At 48.6% G+C, this 17147-nt stretch overlaps 2 protein-coding genes across 2 annotated transcripts in view; one reads left to right on the top strand and one right to left on the bottom strand.

The window, feature by feature from the left end:
- Window positions 1–17147, bottom strand: part of OSER1 (oxidative stress responsive serine rich 1) — a 313341-nt gene that overhangs the window by 128715 nt on the left and 167479 nt on the right. The gene's annotated exons all lie outside the window — the stretch shown is intronic.
- Window positions 622–16280, top strand: R3HDML (R3H domain containing like). The gene is made up of 5 exons (XM_050806624.1): window positions 622–1150; window positions 4891–5009; window positions 7077–7209; window positions 9702–9817; window positions 16059–16280. Exons 1-5 carry the CDS (start codon window positions 890–892, stop codon window positions 16183–16185), a joined length of 756 nt encoding a protein of 251 aa, XP_050662581.1. The 5' UTR covers window positions 622–889; the 3' UTR covers window positions 16186–16280.

The following is a 17147-nucleotide window of genomic DNA, read 5'->3' as shown; positions in this document are numbered from 1 at the left end:
GGTTTCTCATGCTTCTCTGTCTCTTCTCTAAGCCAATTTCTCGCTCCTTCTTCTGTTTCTGCCTCTCTCTATCTATTTCTGTCCTCCCCAGGCCACATCATTGCCTCTCTCTCATTCTGTCTTATCTCTTTACCTTTCTATTTCTCATTCTTTTTTCTCTGTAACTTTTTTTCTATCCCCTTTTTAGTCTCCCTTTTTTCTCTGCCTCTTTCATTCCCTGCCATTGGGTTTTCTCTGTGTCTCATCTCAATTCCTAAATTGCAGCAAACAAGGGACAAAAGGACCCTGCAATACGCCTTGGGGTAAGGTGGGCCCTGCCCTCCAAGGGCATTGACTGAGCCCACTCAAGCAGGATTGGTGAAGACGATGTCTAGGCTGGAGAGGGCTGCTGTCTGTCTCCTCGGCTGGAGGGACAGAGTCCCGGCTTTGAAGTGGTGGCACCATCTCACTCCAGGGCCATGTCTGGATTAGCCACTGTCTGGGCATTTTTTCCCCTTGCCCAACCCACTCAGTCCCCCGGGGTGGAAAGGAAGGGGTGCTGGGCATCTGGACCAGAGCTGCATCCAGGGGTCTTTGCCAGGTTCCCAGGAGGCAGCATCCTCTGGGTTAGCACTGCTGGAGAACGCTCAGGGTCTGGTGCTCCCGTATCTCTCTACCTTTCTATTTCTCATTCTTTTTTCTCTGTAACTCTTTTTTTCTGTCCCCTTTTTGTTCTCTCTTTTTTCTCTGCCTCTTTCTTTCTCTGCCATTGGGTTTTCTCTGTGTCTCATTCTCAATTCCTAAATTGCAGCAAAGCGGGTACAAACCTACCCTGCTTCGTGCCTACCCCTTCCAGGCAGTTGGCTCTGATTGCACGAGGCAGACAGACCTGTGACCCCTCCATCCAGCTATGCCCCTGCTGCCTAGCACCGTGGGCCTGGCAGGCCTGCTCTTCTGGGCTGGCCAGGCAGTGAACGCCTTGATGATGCCTAATGCTACCCCGGCCCCAGCCCAGCCCGAGAGCACAGCTGTGCGGCTCCCGAGTGGCCTGGGGGTGCCCAGGTACCGCCGGAGGCGCCACATCTCTGTGAGAGACATGAATGCCTTACTGGATTATCACAACCACATCCGGGCCAGCGTGTACCCACCTGCTGCCAACATGGAATACATGGTGAGTCCCCGTGCCCACCCCCCCAATCCCTGCAGTGCCCCTTCTGGCAAATGCAGCCAACTCATCTTGGCCTAGAATGACTGGCTTTTAAGAGCTGGACCACTTGCCTGCCTGGCCCCACTAGCCAGTATCTGGGTGTCGACCTGTGGAAAGGGCAGGAGTTAATCTGCCCATTTTACAGATGAGGAAACTAAGGAAGTTACACAGCTCTTCCCGTGAGTCAGGGGCATGGGACTACGATGTAAGGGACGCCTTTGTGCACCAGGCACTGTACGTGAGTATCATCTCCATTTTCCAGAGGAAGAAACTGAGACTCAGAGAATTAATTTGCCCAAGGTCACCCAGCCAGGATTTCAAACCAGGCCTGCCTGCTGCCACCTGGTATCACCACAACTGTTAACCATCGTAATCCCCTACCCAAGAATTTTGGCTCCCCACACTGGGGACCTGCACGGGGGTGTGTGGCTGGTACTTTCCATGCTATTGTCTCTTTGCCCTAAGGGTTTGACTGACACACCCACACCATCCTCCACAAGCCCCTGGAGGCAGGCTTGGAGCAGTGGGGACAGGTACTGGGGAATCTCAGGCTGAGGAAAACCAGCAGCTGACCAGCAGAGGAAGCTGGGATGTCTCCCCTCAAAGAGGCAGGGCTGGTGGCTCTCACTCCAGCCCCCAAGAAGTCAGAGGAGGGCACCAACCTCTTTCTTATAGCTCCTCCCCTAGGGCCATTGTCCAAAATCAGCCTAGAGGGATGGGTTTCCAGCCCACCCAGAGATGTCTTTAGGGAGTTTGCCAGTCTGCCCCCTGAAAGACCAACACATGCCACTCGATAGCCTGAAAACTTAACTTTTGCATCGTTATCCATTGACTTACCCTTGGAGTACACTTGGAACCAGGCACCGTGCTAAGCCTTATGGACACTGCTGGGAACAGAATGGGCAAGGCTCCTTCCTTCATGGAGCTGACACTTTAGTGGGAATAAGAAAACAAGCATCAACAACAAGGTATTAATATATATAAGGTAACGTGAGGTGGCAATACGGTGTTGGGAGGGGTGGGGGGAATAGGAGCTGGGACGGTAGGCAGCTAGAACACAGGGGAGCCATTGACTTGTTCATTCATTTGTTAGCACCTAGAATGCCCTCCATTTTTCAAACAAATGGCACATTTATTGAGCACCTGTTGTGTGTGTGTGGCACCTGCCCCAACAGCTGTTTAATGACTGCAGGCGTCATGGAGCAGAAAGGGTTAGATGTTTCACGAGGGACTCCAGGGAGGGCATGAACATGTAGGTTTCATGTTTAGCCTGCTCCTTCCCTCAGTTTACCCCAATGTAGCATGAGGGAAGCATTCCTCTGCTCTCCCTAAAAGACTAGGCCAGACGGCTGGGTGCGGTGGCTCACGCCAGTAATCCCAGCACTTTGGGAGGCCAAGGCGGGTGGATCACCTGAGGTCACGAGTTCCAGACCAGCCTGGCCAACATGGTGAAACCCAGTCTCTACTAAAAATACAAAAATTAGCTGGGTGTGGTGATGGGCGCCTGTAATCCCAAGCTACTTGAGAAGTGGAGGCAGGAGAATTGCTTGAACCTGGGAGGCGGAAGTTGCAGCGAGCCGAGATCCTGCCAGCCTGGGTGAAACTCTATCTAAAAAAAAAAAAAAAAAAAAAAAGATTGGGCCAGACAACCCCGGGAAGGTACCTGGACCCCTCTTTGGATGCCCCATTTCTCCCTCCCTAGCTGACTTCTACTCACAGAACAGGCTGTCCAACTCAACAGCCTTTGTCCCAGCAGCCCTTCTCTCACTGCCCCAAGAAAGTTTGGCTCCCATTTCTCATTCTCACACCGACCAGGACTATAATGATCAGCGACTTGTTGAAGGCCTTGTTGCCTTGCTACCCTGAGTCCTCAGTGCCTAGAGATGTTGTTTGATATTTGATGAATGAACAAATCCTATCTCAGAGAATCCCAGGAAGTCAGAGCTGGAAGGGAACTCGTATTTTATTGACATATTTTCCGGTGATAAAACTTGGGGAGTTCATACATTGGAAGGTTATAAAACTGCTAAGGAAGATGAGGAGGGCATTCACTATGTACTGATGGGGAATAATCCCTAAGACGAAAGAGCAAGGTGCAGAATAGAATGCTGCCATTTGCATATGTGTATATGTGTGTGTGTGTGTGTGTCTATATAGTGAGAGCTGCTTGTACAGGTACAGAATATATACCTGTATACAGAGGACACAAGAAGCTGTGGTGACTGCCTCTTGGGATGGCATGCAGGGTGGTGGGGTTGGGGGACAAGGATAGGAGAGAGATGAGACTTTCTACTGTTCCTCCTTGGATATCTATTTTTGTTTTTGTTGTTGACACAGAATCTCGCTGTTGCCCAAGCTGGAGTGCAGTGGCACGATCTCAGCTCACTGCAACCTCTGCCTCCTGGGTTCAAGCAATTCTTGTGCCTCAGCCTTCCAACTAGCTGGGACCACTGACACACGCCACCACGCCTGACTAATTTTTGTATTTTTTTTTTTTTTTTAAAGACAAAGTTTCACTCTTGTTGCCCAGGCTGCAGTACAATGGTACGGTCTCGGCTCACTGCAACCTCCGTCTCCCAGGTTCAAGCGATTCTCCTGCCTCAGCCTCCCAAGTAGCTGGGATTATAGGTGCCCACCACCACACCCGGCTAATTTTTATATTTTTAGTACAGATAGGGTTTCACTATGTTGGCCAGGCTGGTCTCGAACGCCTGACCTCAGGTGATTCGCCCACCTCGGCCTCCCAAAGTGCTGGGATTACAGGTATGAGTCACCATGCCTGGCCTAATTTTTGTATTTTTAGTAGAGAGGGGGTTTCTCCATGTTGGCCAGGATGGTCTCAAACTTCTGACCTCAAGTGATCTGCCTGCCTCAGCCTCCCAAAAGTGCTGAGATTACAGGCGTGAGCCATCATGCCCAGATGGATATCTTACATATTAAAATTATGCATATTTTCACAATTTAAAAAAGCCTTTGAATTAAACATTTTTAATGTTAAAATAAACACATTTAGAAGATACTGGAAGGCCGGGTGCGATCCACCTGCTTCAGCCTCCCGAAGTGCCCTGTAATCCCAGCACTTTGGGGGGCTGCGGCAGGTGAATTGTTTGAGGCCAGGAGTTGGAGACCAGCCTGGGCAACATGGCAAAACCCTGTGTCTGCAAAAATTAGCCAGGTGTGGTGGCACGCGCCTGCAGTCCCAGCTACTCAGGAGGCTGAGGTGGGAGGATGGCTGGAACCAGAAGGCAGAGGTTGCAGTGAGCTGAGATGGCGCCACTGCACTCCAGCTTGGGTGACAGAGTGAGATCCTGTCTCAAAAAAGAAAAGAAAAGAAAAAAAGAAAGAAAGAAAAAGAAAATACTATAAATACAATTTAAGAATTAGTGATTTTCTCATCCTTCTGGGTTCAGTCACTTCCAGGGACTGCTGAGAACTCCTGTATGAACACCCTCGACCCTGCTCAGAGCAGAGCCCAAGCTCAGAGTCAAGAGATCTGGGTGTGGACCCCAGCTCTGGTATGGACTCACGGTTGCCTTCAAGTCATCAGCGAGCTGAGCCTCAGTCTTCTACTTTGTCACGGGGGTTTGTTGTAGGGTTCCAGGGAGATGGGGGAGAACCGGCACCAGGTAAATGTGCATCTCTGGACACGGTTGTGATGATGGTGGCTATTCCCCTGGGGAATTTCATTGCCTTTCTTTCCCCAGGTCTGGGACAAGCGGCTGGCCAGGGCTGCCGAGGCCTGGGCCACCCAGTGCATCTGGGCACATGGGCCTTCACAGCTGTTGAGATACGTGGGCCAGAACCTCTCCATCCATTCTGGCCAGTGAGTGACCCTCTGCCCTTCCTTCACTCAGTCATTCAACAAACGCTCATTGAACACTTACTCTGTACCAGGCGCTGCACTTGACACTGGGATATACTGGTGAGCAAGGCAGACAAGCTCTCCACCTGTAGGGAGCCTGCATTCTAGTTAGGAGGGGCAGGCAAAACCCTAACAAAGTTGTGTATACATTGAATTGAGGCAAGTCTTGTTTCGAGAACAAACAAGTGCACAGATCGTCATGGAAAGTGAGGAGGGATTGGAAGACTCAGAAAATAGGATAAGGGGGCCGGGCACAGTGGCTCACACCTCTAATCCCAGCACGTTGGGAGACTGAGGTGGGCAGATCACTTCAGGTCAGTAGTTCAAGACCAGCCTGGCCAGCATGGTGAAACCCCACCTCTACTGAACATGCAAAAATTAGCCCAGCATGGTGGCACATGCCTGTAATCCCAGCTACTCGGGAGGCTGAGGCAGGAGAATCACTTGAACCCGGGAGGTGGAGGTTGCAGTGAGCTGAGATTGCACCACTGCACTCCAGCCTGAGTGACAGAGTGAGACTGTGTCTCAAAAATAATAATAAATCAATAAAGTAAAATAAAAATAAGGGGATAAAATAAAATAAAGGTAAGTCTGAGAATGGCAAGCCCACCCTTCTGGCCTGACTTTCTCACCGCCATTCTAACTCCCAAGTCAGACTCTGGGGATCTTCTGATCTGGGTGGCCTTGGGAAGTTATTTCCACTTTCTAAACTTCTAAACCTTGGTGTCCCTGTTTCTAAAACAAAGGTGTTAGCCTAGCTTAGTTCCTTCCAGACTTGTGGATTTCACAGGCCTATAAAACTGCAAAAAGACGTCTGTGAAACTGCTACAAGATGGTCAGATTTTTATTTTGCCAAATAAGGACGTTAGAAAAACAACTACCTTCCCATCTTTGCCATTCTGCCATCACCCTGGGGAGAGTGGGAAAGAATTAAGACCAGTCTTTTCAAGTGAGCTCAGTGGAAATTCAAGGCCCTGTTTGCGTTTTTTTCATGTCCTTGACTGGTCACGACCAGCACCAGCCTCTGAGAGCCGTGAATGGTCACTCAGAGCCCTACAGAGCAGACGTCAGGTGATGCCTCCATTTCACTTCTCCTCTCTCCTGCCAGTGAACTCTTCCTGCCAGACTCCACCCCTACCCATGGCCATCATTTGAGAGGCTCACAGAGAGAAAGAAAGCGGTGTTAGAGACGAAGCTGTGCTGTCATAAATTACGGATGTGCATTCTTCCAGATTTTCTCCCTCACTAGTCATTTATGTATATTTTTATGTATTTGTGCCTCTGTCAAATATGTGTGATAGAAAAAGCCCTCAAAGGCCAGGGGCGGTGGCTCATGCCTGTAACCCCAGCACTTTGGGAGGCCGAAGCGAGCGGATCACCTGCGGTCAGGAGTTCGAGACCAGCCTGGCCAACATGGTGAAACCCCATCTGTACTAAAAATACAAGAATTAGCCAGGCGTGGTGGTGCACACCTGCAGTCCCAGCTACTTGGGAGGCTGAGGCACAAGAATTGCTTGAACCCAGAAGGCAGAGGTTGTAGTGAGCTGAGATCACACCACTGCACTCCAGCCTGGGCAACAGAGCGAGACTCCGTCTCAAAAAAAAAAAAAAAGAAAAGGCCCTCAGGTCTCCCCAGATGGCTTTTCAGACTGCAGAGGGTATCTCAGGGTGTCACACCAGTATCTGCCTTCTCCTCACATCTCAGAGGCCTAGGAGATGGTCCAAGGAGCCCTTCCTTCCCTAAAATGCAAGCTCCCCCATCTGAGATGCACCTCCTGCCTGGCCCTCCGTATGACAGTAACACATATGCTTTGTTGAGGACTTACCACGTGCTAGGTACAGGGAAGCACTTCACAAGGGTTCAGAACATGCCTGTGAGGCAGGGGCCACCGCCCTCCTGCTCCCAGATAAGAAACTGAGATGAAGGAAAGGAGGCAAAGTGACTCACCCAAGGTCACCAGCAAGTTGGCGGCCGAGCCACTTTTCCATCCTCTCACCCAGCTTCTTCTGTGCCCCCCGCCTCCCCAGGTACCGGTCCGTGGTGGATCTCATGAAGTCCTGGTCTGAGGAGAAGCGGCATTACTTGTTTCCCGCCCCGAGGGACTGTAACCCACACTGCCCCTGGCACTGCGATGGCCCCACCTGCTCCCACTATACCCAGGTACTCCTCCGTCAGGGCTGGGGGCCCTGGGATAACACATCCTGCTGCCTTAGAAGAAAAGGACTGTGTGGAGCAGATATGAGAATGCAAACAAAGACCTTTATGAGCTTCTTTTCACCAAAGAAGCATATTCCTGGAAAGTTGTGTGCACACTGAACTGAGGCGAATCATTTTTGTTGTTTGTTTGTTTGTTTGTTTTTTGAGACAGAGTCTCACTCTGTTGCTGAGGCTGGGGTGTAGTGGTGAGAGCTCGGCTCACTGCAACCTCCACCTCCTAGGTTCAAGCGAAACTCCGTCCCCACCCCCAAAATTAAAATAGTTATATATATAAAGAAAGAAAACGACTGGGTGCAGTGGCTCACGCTTATAATCCCAGTAACTTGAGAGGCTGAGATGGCAGGATTTCCTGAATGCAGGAGTTTGAGACCAGCCTAGGCAACACAGCAAGACCTCATTTCTAAAAACCTTTTTAAAAATGGTGAGGCTTGGCCAGGCGACGTGGCTCATGCCTGTAATCCCAGCACTTTGGGAGGCCAAGGGGGTGGATCACGAGGTCAGGAGATCGAGACCATCCTGGCTAACACGGTGAACCTCCATCTCTACTGAAAATACAAACAATTAGCCAGGCGTGGTGGCATGTGCCTGTAATCTCAGCTACTTGGGAGGCTGAGGCAGGATAATCACTTGAACCCAGGAGGCAGAGGTTGCAGTGAGCCAGGATCACACTACTGCACTCCAGCCTGGCCAACAGAGCGAGACTCTGTCTCAAAAAAAAAAAAAAAAATAGGCTTGATGGTGCACACCTTTAGTCCAAACTACTTGGGAAGCTGAGACAGGAGGATCGCTTGAACCCAGGAGGTTGAGGTTGCGGTGAGCTATGATCCTATCACTGCAATCCAGCCTGGGTGACAGTGAGATCCACCTCTCTAAAAATAATAATTTAAAAAGGAAATGAATAGAAGAATATAGAAAATATATTGGCTGTCCGGGTGTGGTGGCTGACACCTGCAATCGTAGCACTTTGGGAGGACGAGGTGGGCAGATCACCTGAGGTCAGGAGTTGAAGACCAGCCTGGCCAACATGATGAAACCCCATCTCTACTAAAAATCCAAAAAATTAACTAGGTGTGCTGGTGGGCACCTATAATCCCAGCTACTCGGGAGGCTGAGGCAGGAGAATCACTTGAAGCCAGGAGGCAGAGTTTGCAGTGAGCCACTGCACTCCAGCCTGGGCAACAGAGCAAGATCTTTCTCAAAAAAAAAAAAAAAAGAAAAAAAAAGAAAAAGAAAAGAAAAAGAAAGAAAATATGTTGGCTAATAAAAAAAGAACAAAATCATGTATTTTTGCAGGAACATGGATGGAGCTGGAGGCCATTATCCTTAACAAACTAATGCAGGAACAGAAAACCAAATACCACATGTTCTCATTTATAAGTAGGAGCTAAATGATGAGAACACATGGACACGGGAGGGGGGAACAACACATACTGGGGCCTGTCAGAGGGTGGAGGGCAGGAGGAGAGAAAGCATCAGAAAAGATAACTAACGAGCACTAGGCCTAATTCCTGGTGATGAAACAATCTTTACAAACCCCGGTCACAAGAGTTTACCTATGTAACAAACTGAACATGTCCCCCTGAACTTAAAACAAAAGGTAAACAATCCAAAAAAGAAAAAAAAAAAGAAACCCAGATACTTTATTTCAAATTATTAAAAACATTAGAGGGCTGGGTGCAGTGGCCCGCACCTGTAATCCCAGTACTTTGGGAGGCTGAGGCGAGTGGATCTCCTGAGGTCAGGAGTTCGAGACCAGCCTGGACAACATGGCAAAACCCCATCTCTACTATAAATACAAAAAATTAGCTGGGCATGGTGGTGCACGCCTGTAGCCCCAGCTACTTGGGAGGCTGAGGCAGGAGAATCACTTGAACCTGGGAGGCAGAGGTTGCAGTGAGCCAAGATATCACCACTGCACTCCAGCCTGGGTGACCGCGAGACTGTCTCTAAATAAATAAATAAATAAATAAATAAAAGCATTAGTGACTGTCAGAAAAAAGAAAATATATTGGCTAGTCTGAAGGTAGTGTGTTCTCTCAATTGATTGTTTACAGTCAGTTACAGATCCAACTCCCTTCTCACAGCTGCCCTTGACTGAGTTCAGTATGAAATGAAAGAAAACATATCACACATGATAACATGACAAGGCTAGTGATTCATAAAATTCTTGTTCAAATTGTGTGTATATATGTGTCTATTTGTACACCTGTAACAATATAAAAATTATTCCCTACTGTTGTAGTAAAAAGAAAAAAAAAATAAGATTGAGAAACATTATGTTACAATACAAATGCCTCCGTTTCCTCCCCCAACACCTTGGAACAGGCAGACTGTCTCTCCCAGGAAGACGTCACCCAATGCAACTGTACAACCCCAGGGAGCCCAGGTCCCACTGAGCCCTTCTCATAGCCTCCACTGTCTCTGTCCTTCATCAGATGGTGTGGGCATCCTCCAATCGGCTGGGCTGCGCCATCCACACCTGTAGCAGCATCAGCGTCTGGGGCAACACCTGGCATCGGGCGGCATACCTGGTCTGCAACTACGCCATTAAGTAAGTGCCCGCATCTAAGGCAAAGGGGGCCCTGGGGCAGGAGGGTGGGTCCTGAGAAGTCAAAGAAAGATACAGTCCCGGCCGGGCGCGGTGGCTCAAGCCTGTAATCCCAGCACTTTGGGAGGCCGAGACGGATGGATCGCGAGGTCAGGAGATCGAGACCATCCTGGCTAACACAGTGAAACCCCGTCTCTACTAAAAAAAATACAAAAAACTAGCCGGGCGAGGTGGCGGGCGCTTGTAGTCCCAGCTACTCGGGAGGCTGAGGCAGGAGAATGGCGTGAACCCAGGAGGCGGAGCTTGCAGTGAGCTGAGATCCAGCCACTGCACTCCAGCCTGGGCGACAGAGCGAGACTCCGTCTCAAAAAAAAAAAAAAAAAAAAAAAAAAGATACAGTCCCTATCCCTTCTTCATTCTAAGTGCCCTCAATACCATATAATTTGGGTAGTTTTTTTATTAAGGCCGAGCACGGTGGTTCATGCCTGAAATCCCAGCACTTTGGGAAGCCAAGGTGGGCAGATCCCTTGAGCCCAGGAGTTCAAGATCAGCCTGGGGAACACGGCAAGACCCTGTCTCTTAAAAAAAAATTAGCTGAGTGTTGTGGTGCTCATCTGTAGTCCCAGCTACTGGGGGAGGAGTGAGACAGGAGGGTCACATGGGGGTAGAGGCTGCAGTGAGCCATCATCATGCTACTGTACTCCAGTCTATGCAAGAGTTAGAAACTGTGTAAGAGTGAGAAACTGTCTCCAAAAAAATAAAAGTCAATTAATAGTCCTTCCTTCCTTCCTTCCTTCATTCCTTCCTTCCTTTCTCTTTCTTTCTTTAGAGGCCTTGCTCTGTTGGCCAGGCTGGAGTGCAGTGGCGTGATCTCAGCTCGCTGCAGCCTCCACTTCCCAGGTTCAAGCAATTCTCCTGCCTCAGCCTCCTGAGTAGCTGGGATTACAGGCGTCTGCCACCATGCCCAGCTAATTGTTGTATTTTTACTAGAGATAGGGTTTCACCATGTTGGCCAGACTGGTCTCAAACTCCTAACCTCAGGTGATCTGCCTGCATTGGCCTCCCAAAGTGCTGGGATTACAGGAGTGAGCCACTGCGCCCAGCCTATTTTCCCTTCTCTTTTTGAGACAAGGTCTCACTCTGTCACCCAGGCTGGAGGACAGTGGCACAGTCACAGCTCACTACAGCCTCGACTGGCTGGACTCAAGTAACCCTCCTCACTTCAGCCTCTCAAGTAGCTGGGACTATAGGTGCAGGCCACCATGCCTGGCTAATTTTTTTGTTTTTTGTAGAGACAGGGGTCTTACTATGTTGCCCAGGCTGGTCTTGAACTCCTAGGCTCAAGCAGTCCTCCTGTCAAGGTCTCCCAAAGTGCTGGGATTACAGGCATAAGCCACCCTGCCCAGCCCAATAATCCTTTTCCTTTACCCAAGTTTGAGAATCACGGAGAGAGACAGGACTGACACAGGTGGAAAGACGGTGTTGCTGAAGTCAGTAGTGGAGAATGTGGTTTAGATCTGCCGATACGCCAGCCAAGTAGGCTTACAAATATCTCACTACTGAATTAGACCTACACATCCAGTGGCAGGTAACACTGGACAGCCAAAGGCCCCTTCTTACAAATACAGGGCCAGCACTCTAAGCTTACGACAAGAAAAATACAGCCAAGAACACATGCTCCCTGCAGGGAGGCAGATCCCAAAGAAAAGGAAGGAGGAATGAGTGTGCTTAGCTCCTCCAGTTTGCTGGGTGGGAGAGAGTTTAGGAGATGCCTTCATACAAGTCTCTTGGAAACAGGGAGCAAGCGTAATGAAACTTGCAGACATTACAGATTCTCAAAGAAAAACAAGAACAGGCCAGGTGCGGTGTCTTACGCCTGCAATCCCAGCACTTTGGGAGGCCGAGGTGGGTGAGTCACTTCAGGTTAGGAATTTGAGACCAGCCTGGCCAACATAGCGAAACCTCGTGTCTACCAAAAATACCAAAATTAGCCGAGCGTGGTGGCGCGTGCCTGTAATCCCAGCTACTTGGGAGGCTGAGGCAGGAGAATTGCTCGAGCCTCAGAAGTGGAGATTGCAGTGAGCTAAGATCACACCACTGCACTCCAGCCTGTGCAACAGAGAAAGACTCCGTGTGTCAAACAACAACAACAACAACAAAAACGAGAACAAATTATTTATTTATTTATTTATTTATTTATTTATTTATTTAGAGATGGAGTCTTGCTCTGTCACCCGGGTTGGAGTGCAGTGGCGCGATCTTGGCTCACTGCAAGCTCCACCTCCCGAGTTCATGCCATTCTCCTGCCTCAGCCTCCCAAGTAGCTGGGACTACAGGTGCCCACCACCACACCTGGCTGATTTTTTGTATTTTTAGTAGAGACGAGGTTTCACTGTCTTAGCCAGGATGGTCTCCATCTTCTGACCTTGTGATCCGCCCGCCTTGGCCTCCCAAAGTGCTGGGATTACAGGCGTGAGCCACCACGCCTGGTAAAACAAGAACAAATTTTAAGTAAACATGATATTTAGAATTCCTTTTTTTTCTTTTTTTTTTCTTTTTTTTTTCTGAGACAAGGTCTTGCTCTGTTGCCCAGGCTGGAATGCAATAACCAGATCATAGCTCACTGCAGCCTCAAACTCCCTGGGTTCAAGCAATCCTCCCACCTCACCCTCCTGAGTAGCTGGGAGTACAGGCATGCATCACCACACCTGGCTAATTTTTAACATTTTTGTAGAGATGGTGGTCTCATTATGTTGCCTAGGCTGGTCTTGAACTCCTGGCCTCAAGCAATCTCCCTACTTGGCTTCCCAAAGTGCTGGGATTATAGGTGTGAGCCACCCACCGTGCCTGCCCCAGAATTCCAAAATTACGTAATAACCACATTTTACTGTCACATAGCCTTTGATCATTTGCAAACTACTTTCACATTATCTCACTGAAGACATGAAAAAGGAAAAAGGGGGGAACACTAGTAAAACATTATTTCTTTTTACAAATTAAGAAATTGAGGCTCAGGGAAGTTGAGTAATTTACCAAATGTCACAAAACCAATAAGTAGTAGAGCTGGTTCAAAAGAATCAGTTTTTGATTTCAAATTCCTTCTATTGCATTATTCTGATGTTCTTGAAGTCATTAGTAGCCTGAAAAAAAATATCAAAATAAGATACTTGTTGTTTGTTAGATATGGCATCTATTGACAAAGTGTCACATTACAGCCCAGCTTTATCAGACACAGAAGAATACAAAACCAAATTCCATTACAAATAGCTTCTAATATATATATATATATATATTTTTTTTTTTTTTTTTTTTTTTTTTTACAGTGGCGAGGCCACAGCTCACTGCGGCTTCGACCTCCCAGGCTCAAGTTTTCTAGTTTGTTTGTTGACATATCAAATGTTTGAAGCATTGAGTGTTATTAGTATAGTTGTTAAGATTTTTAGCCTCTGAGGCCAAGACTGGCAGGGTTCAAATTTGTGTTCTTACTTAACTTCTCCATTCCTGTTTCTTCATCTGCAAAATGGGAATAAAATAATATCCAGTCTTGGAACTGAGTGAGATAACCCAGGTAATACCCCCAGGCTGATAATAAATGGGGAATAAGACTGATTCCTATTGTTATTACAATAGACCTAGGCTTGATTCCCCTCTGCAATGCATGTACGAAGCATTTGAATACATCATTTTATCTCAGGCCTCGGCCTTCCCCTTCCCTTCTTTCCTTCCCCTTTCCTTTTCCCTTTCCCATTTCCCCTTTCTCCTTTCTCCTTTCCTTTGCTTTCTTTTCTTCTGTCTGGCCCTGTCACCCAGGCTGGAGTGCAGTGGCAGAATCTCAGCTCTGCTACCCCCACCTTCCCAGTTCAAGCAATCCTCACACCTCAACCTCCCCTGCGGTTGGGACTACAGGTGTTCACAACCATGCTTGGCTATGTTTTGTCTTCTGTTTTTGTTTTTTGTAGAGACGGGGTCTTGCCATGTTGCCCAGGCTAGTCTGGAACTCCTGGGCTCAAGCGATCTGTCCACCTCAGTCGCCCAACGTGCTGGGACTACAGGCATGAGCCACCAAGCCCAGCCCCTTTGGGGGTTAATACTACCTGGCTCACAGAATTTAAGGATTAAAATATAATGTGAGGCCGGGCATGGTGGCTCACGCCTGTAATCCCAGTACTTTGGGAGGCCAAGGCAAGTGGATCACCTGAGGTCAGTGACCAGCCTGATCAACATGGTGAAACCCCATCTCTACTAAAAGTACAAAAATTAGCCAGGCATGGTGGTGCGTGCCTGTAGTTCCAGCTACTCGGGAGGCTGAGGCAGGAGAATCGCCTGAACCCGGGAGGCGGAGGCTGCAGTGACCCGAGATCATGCCACTGCACTCTAGCCTGGATGACAATGCAAGACTCTGTCTCAAATTAAAATAAAATAAAATAAGCCTCTGTGGTGCCTTGCCCATAGTACCTGCTAAATAAATGGTGGCCATGACTAGAACTAAGTTATAAACTCTTGGGCGTGGGAAAGCCACCGTTTTCATTTCTTTTTTTTTTTTTTTTTTTTTGAGACGGAGTCTCCCTCTGTCGTCCAGGCTGGAGTGCAGTGGCGCGATCTCCGCTCACTGCAAGCTCCGCCTCCCGGGTTCACGCCATTCTCCTGCCTCAGCCTCCCGAGTAGCTGGGACTACAGGCACCTGCCACCACACCTGGCTGATTTTTTTTTTGTATTTTTAGTAGAGACGGGGTTTCACCGTGTTAGGCAGGATGGTCTCGATCTCCTGACCTCGTGATCTGCCCGCCTCGGCCTCCCAAAGTGCTGGGATTACAGGCATAAGCCATCGCGCCCGGCTGACCGTTTTCATTTCTATATCCTTCTACTACAGTGATTGCAACCCTTTGTTTTTTTAAGCAGAACTTTTTTCTAAGTGGTTAAATTAAACAAAAAAAGAACTCCATGTCATCCCAGGTATCACCACCCCCACTCTCCCTGCCCCCAAACTTCTGAGAGCACCTTTTGAAAACTGAACTGAATAGCAGCTGGCACAAATTCTGATGTTCAATAGGAGCTCCGGAAGTGTTTGTTGAATGGCTAAATGACCGAATGAGTCCTGTTAGGAAAACAGCAGTGAGTGTTTTTCTGAGCACTTCAGCTGATTTCACTCACGGTCACTCAACAATCACGTTTGGAGAAAAAAGAGTCTATTTCTGCTCAAAGGTGTGTTCATTTAAGGTGTGAGAAAACAAGGCATTAGGGCTTGGCAAAGATAATGAATGTCTCAGGCCCGTGGTGAGATTATCAGGCAGCCACAAGCAAGGGCCAGAGGAACAATTTTAGGCTCTGAAAGGAGAAAGAGGGAGAAAAAGACTGAGCATGGTGGCTCATGCCTGTAATCCTAACACTTTGGGAGACCAAGGTGGGCAGATCACTTGAGGTCAGGAGTTCGAGACCAGCCTGGCCATATGGTGAAACCCCGTCTCTACTAAAAAATACAAAAATTAGCCAGGTGTGGTAGCACGTGCCTATAATCCCAGCTACTCAGGAGGCTGAGGCATGAGAATCGCTTGAACCCAGGAGGTGGAGGCTGCAGTGAGCTGAGATCGTGCCACTGCAATCCAGACTGGGTGTCAGAGTGGGACTCCCTCTCAAAACAAAACAAAGAAAAAGAATAAGAAAATCAACCCTTACAGGGGAGGCACTAATTGGTAAGGCACTAATTGGCCAGGCACAGTGCTAGGTGCATACATACATGTGATCTTTGCTGAATCCCTTAGAAAGAGGAGGTCTTCTCTTGGTTTACAAGAGAAACCAAGGTTTACAGGTTGGGCACAGTGGCTCATGCCTGTAATCTCAGCACTTTGGGAGGCTGAGGCAGGAGGACTGCTTGAGTCCAGAAGTTCCAGACCAGCCTGAGCAGTATAGTGAGACCCCCATCTCTGCAAATAATTAAAAAATTAGCTGGGCATGGTGGCATGTGCCTGTAGTCTTAGCTACTCAGAAGACTGAGTTGAGAGGATTGCTTGAGCCCAGGACGTCAAGGCTGCAGTGAGCTATGGGTGACAGCAACACCCTGTCTCAAAAACAAAAAACAAAACAAAAATTAAAAAAAAAAAAGGAAAGAAAAAAAGAAACCAAGGCTTGCAGATGTGACTTGCCCCAGGTCCCAGGGCTGGTCAGTGGCAGCGCTGAGATCTGGACATCTGTGTGAAGGTTGCTCACCTAATGCTCGTCTGTCTCCCTGGGACCTTTTCTCTTCCAGGGGCAACTGGATTGGCGAGGCCCCGTACAAGATGGGAAGGCCGTGCTCCGCCTGTCCCCCCAGTTACCAAGGTAGCTGCAATAGCAACATGTGCTTCAATGGGCTGAAATCCAACAAGCTCCCGTGATTCTGAATTTTCCCTGGGCTTTGGTGTGCCGCCAGCTGGGCCTGACCCTCCATGTCCTGCCCTCAAAAAACTGGGTGGAGAAATAATTTCTTCTTCAAAGGAGATAAGTTAGAATTACCCCCTATTTAATTTTCCCTCCTAGATTCCCTTTCTTAAATGTCCAACATGGGTCAAAAGAAGATGACCTCCTTGCCTGCCTTCTTTCCTAGTTGCATCTTTCTTTTTGTGGGCCTCCGGGAAAGAGTCCTGCATCTTTCATTAATTCAGTTCTCAGAGAACCAAGGCTGGAAGGCATAGAACTGGCACCTTAGGACCAGGCATAATGGCTCACACCTATAATCCCAGCATTTTGGGAGGCTGAGGTGGGAGAATCACTTGAGTCCTGGAGTTGGAGAACAGCCTGGAAAGCATGGCAATACCCCATCTCTATTTAAAAACAAACAAACAAACAAAAAACCTGGCACCTCAGTTTTGTAACTCTCAGGCTTTGCCAAACCCAAATGACTTTGTCCATCCAATGAAAGGAATTCCACCAGGTGTGGCTGTTCACACCTGTAATCCCAGCATTTTGGGAGGCTGAGGTGGGTGGATCACCTGAGGTCAACAGTTTGAGACCAGCCTGGCCAACACGGTGAAACTCCATCTCTACTAAAAAGACAACAATTAGCCAGGAGTGGTGGCTCTCGCCTATAATCCCAGCTACTTGGGAGGCTGAGGCAGGAGAATCGCTTGAACCTGGGAGGCGGAGGTTGCAGTGAGCAGAGACCGAGCCACTGCACTGCAGCCTGGGGACACAGCGAGACTCTGTCTAAAAAAAGGAAGGAAGGAAGAAAGGAAGGAAGGAAGGAAGGAAGGAAGGAAGGAAGGAAGGAAGGAAGGAGGGAGGGAGGGAGGGAGGGAGGGAGGGAGGGAGGGAGGAGGAAGGAAGGAAGGAAGGAAGGAAGGAAGGAAGGAAGGAAGGA

The sequence above is a fragment of the Macaca thibetana genome, chromosome 10, assembly GCF_024542745.1.
Source record: "Macaca thibetana thibetana isolate TM-01 chromosome 10, ASM2454274v1, whole genome shotgun sequence".
In the NCBI taxonomy this organism is placed as follows: domain Eukaryota; kingdom Metazoa; phylum Chordata; class Mammalia; order Primates; family Cercopithecidae; genus Macaca; species Macaca thibetana.
This window is presented reverse-complemented; position numbering and strand designations above follow the sequence as displayed.

Coding starts and splice junctions, on each gene's coding strand:
- R3HDML (XM_050806624.1), top strand. CDS start 890: ATGCCCCTGCTGCCTAGCACCGTGGGCCTGGCAGGCCTGCTCTTCTGG. Junction 1,151..4,890: donor CTGCCAACATGGAATACATG/GTGAGTCCCCGT, acceptor TTCTTTCCCCAG/GTCTGGGACAAGCGGCTGGC. Junction 7,210..9,701: donor CCTGCTCCCACTATACCCAG/GTACTCCTCCGT, acceptor GTCCTTCATCAG/ATGGTGTGGGCATCCTCCAA.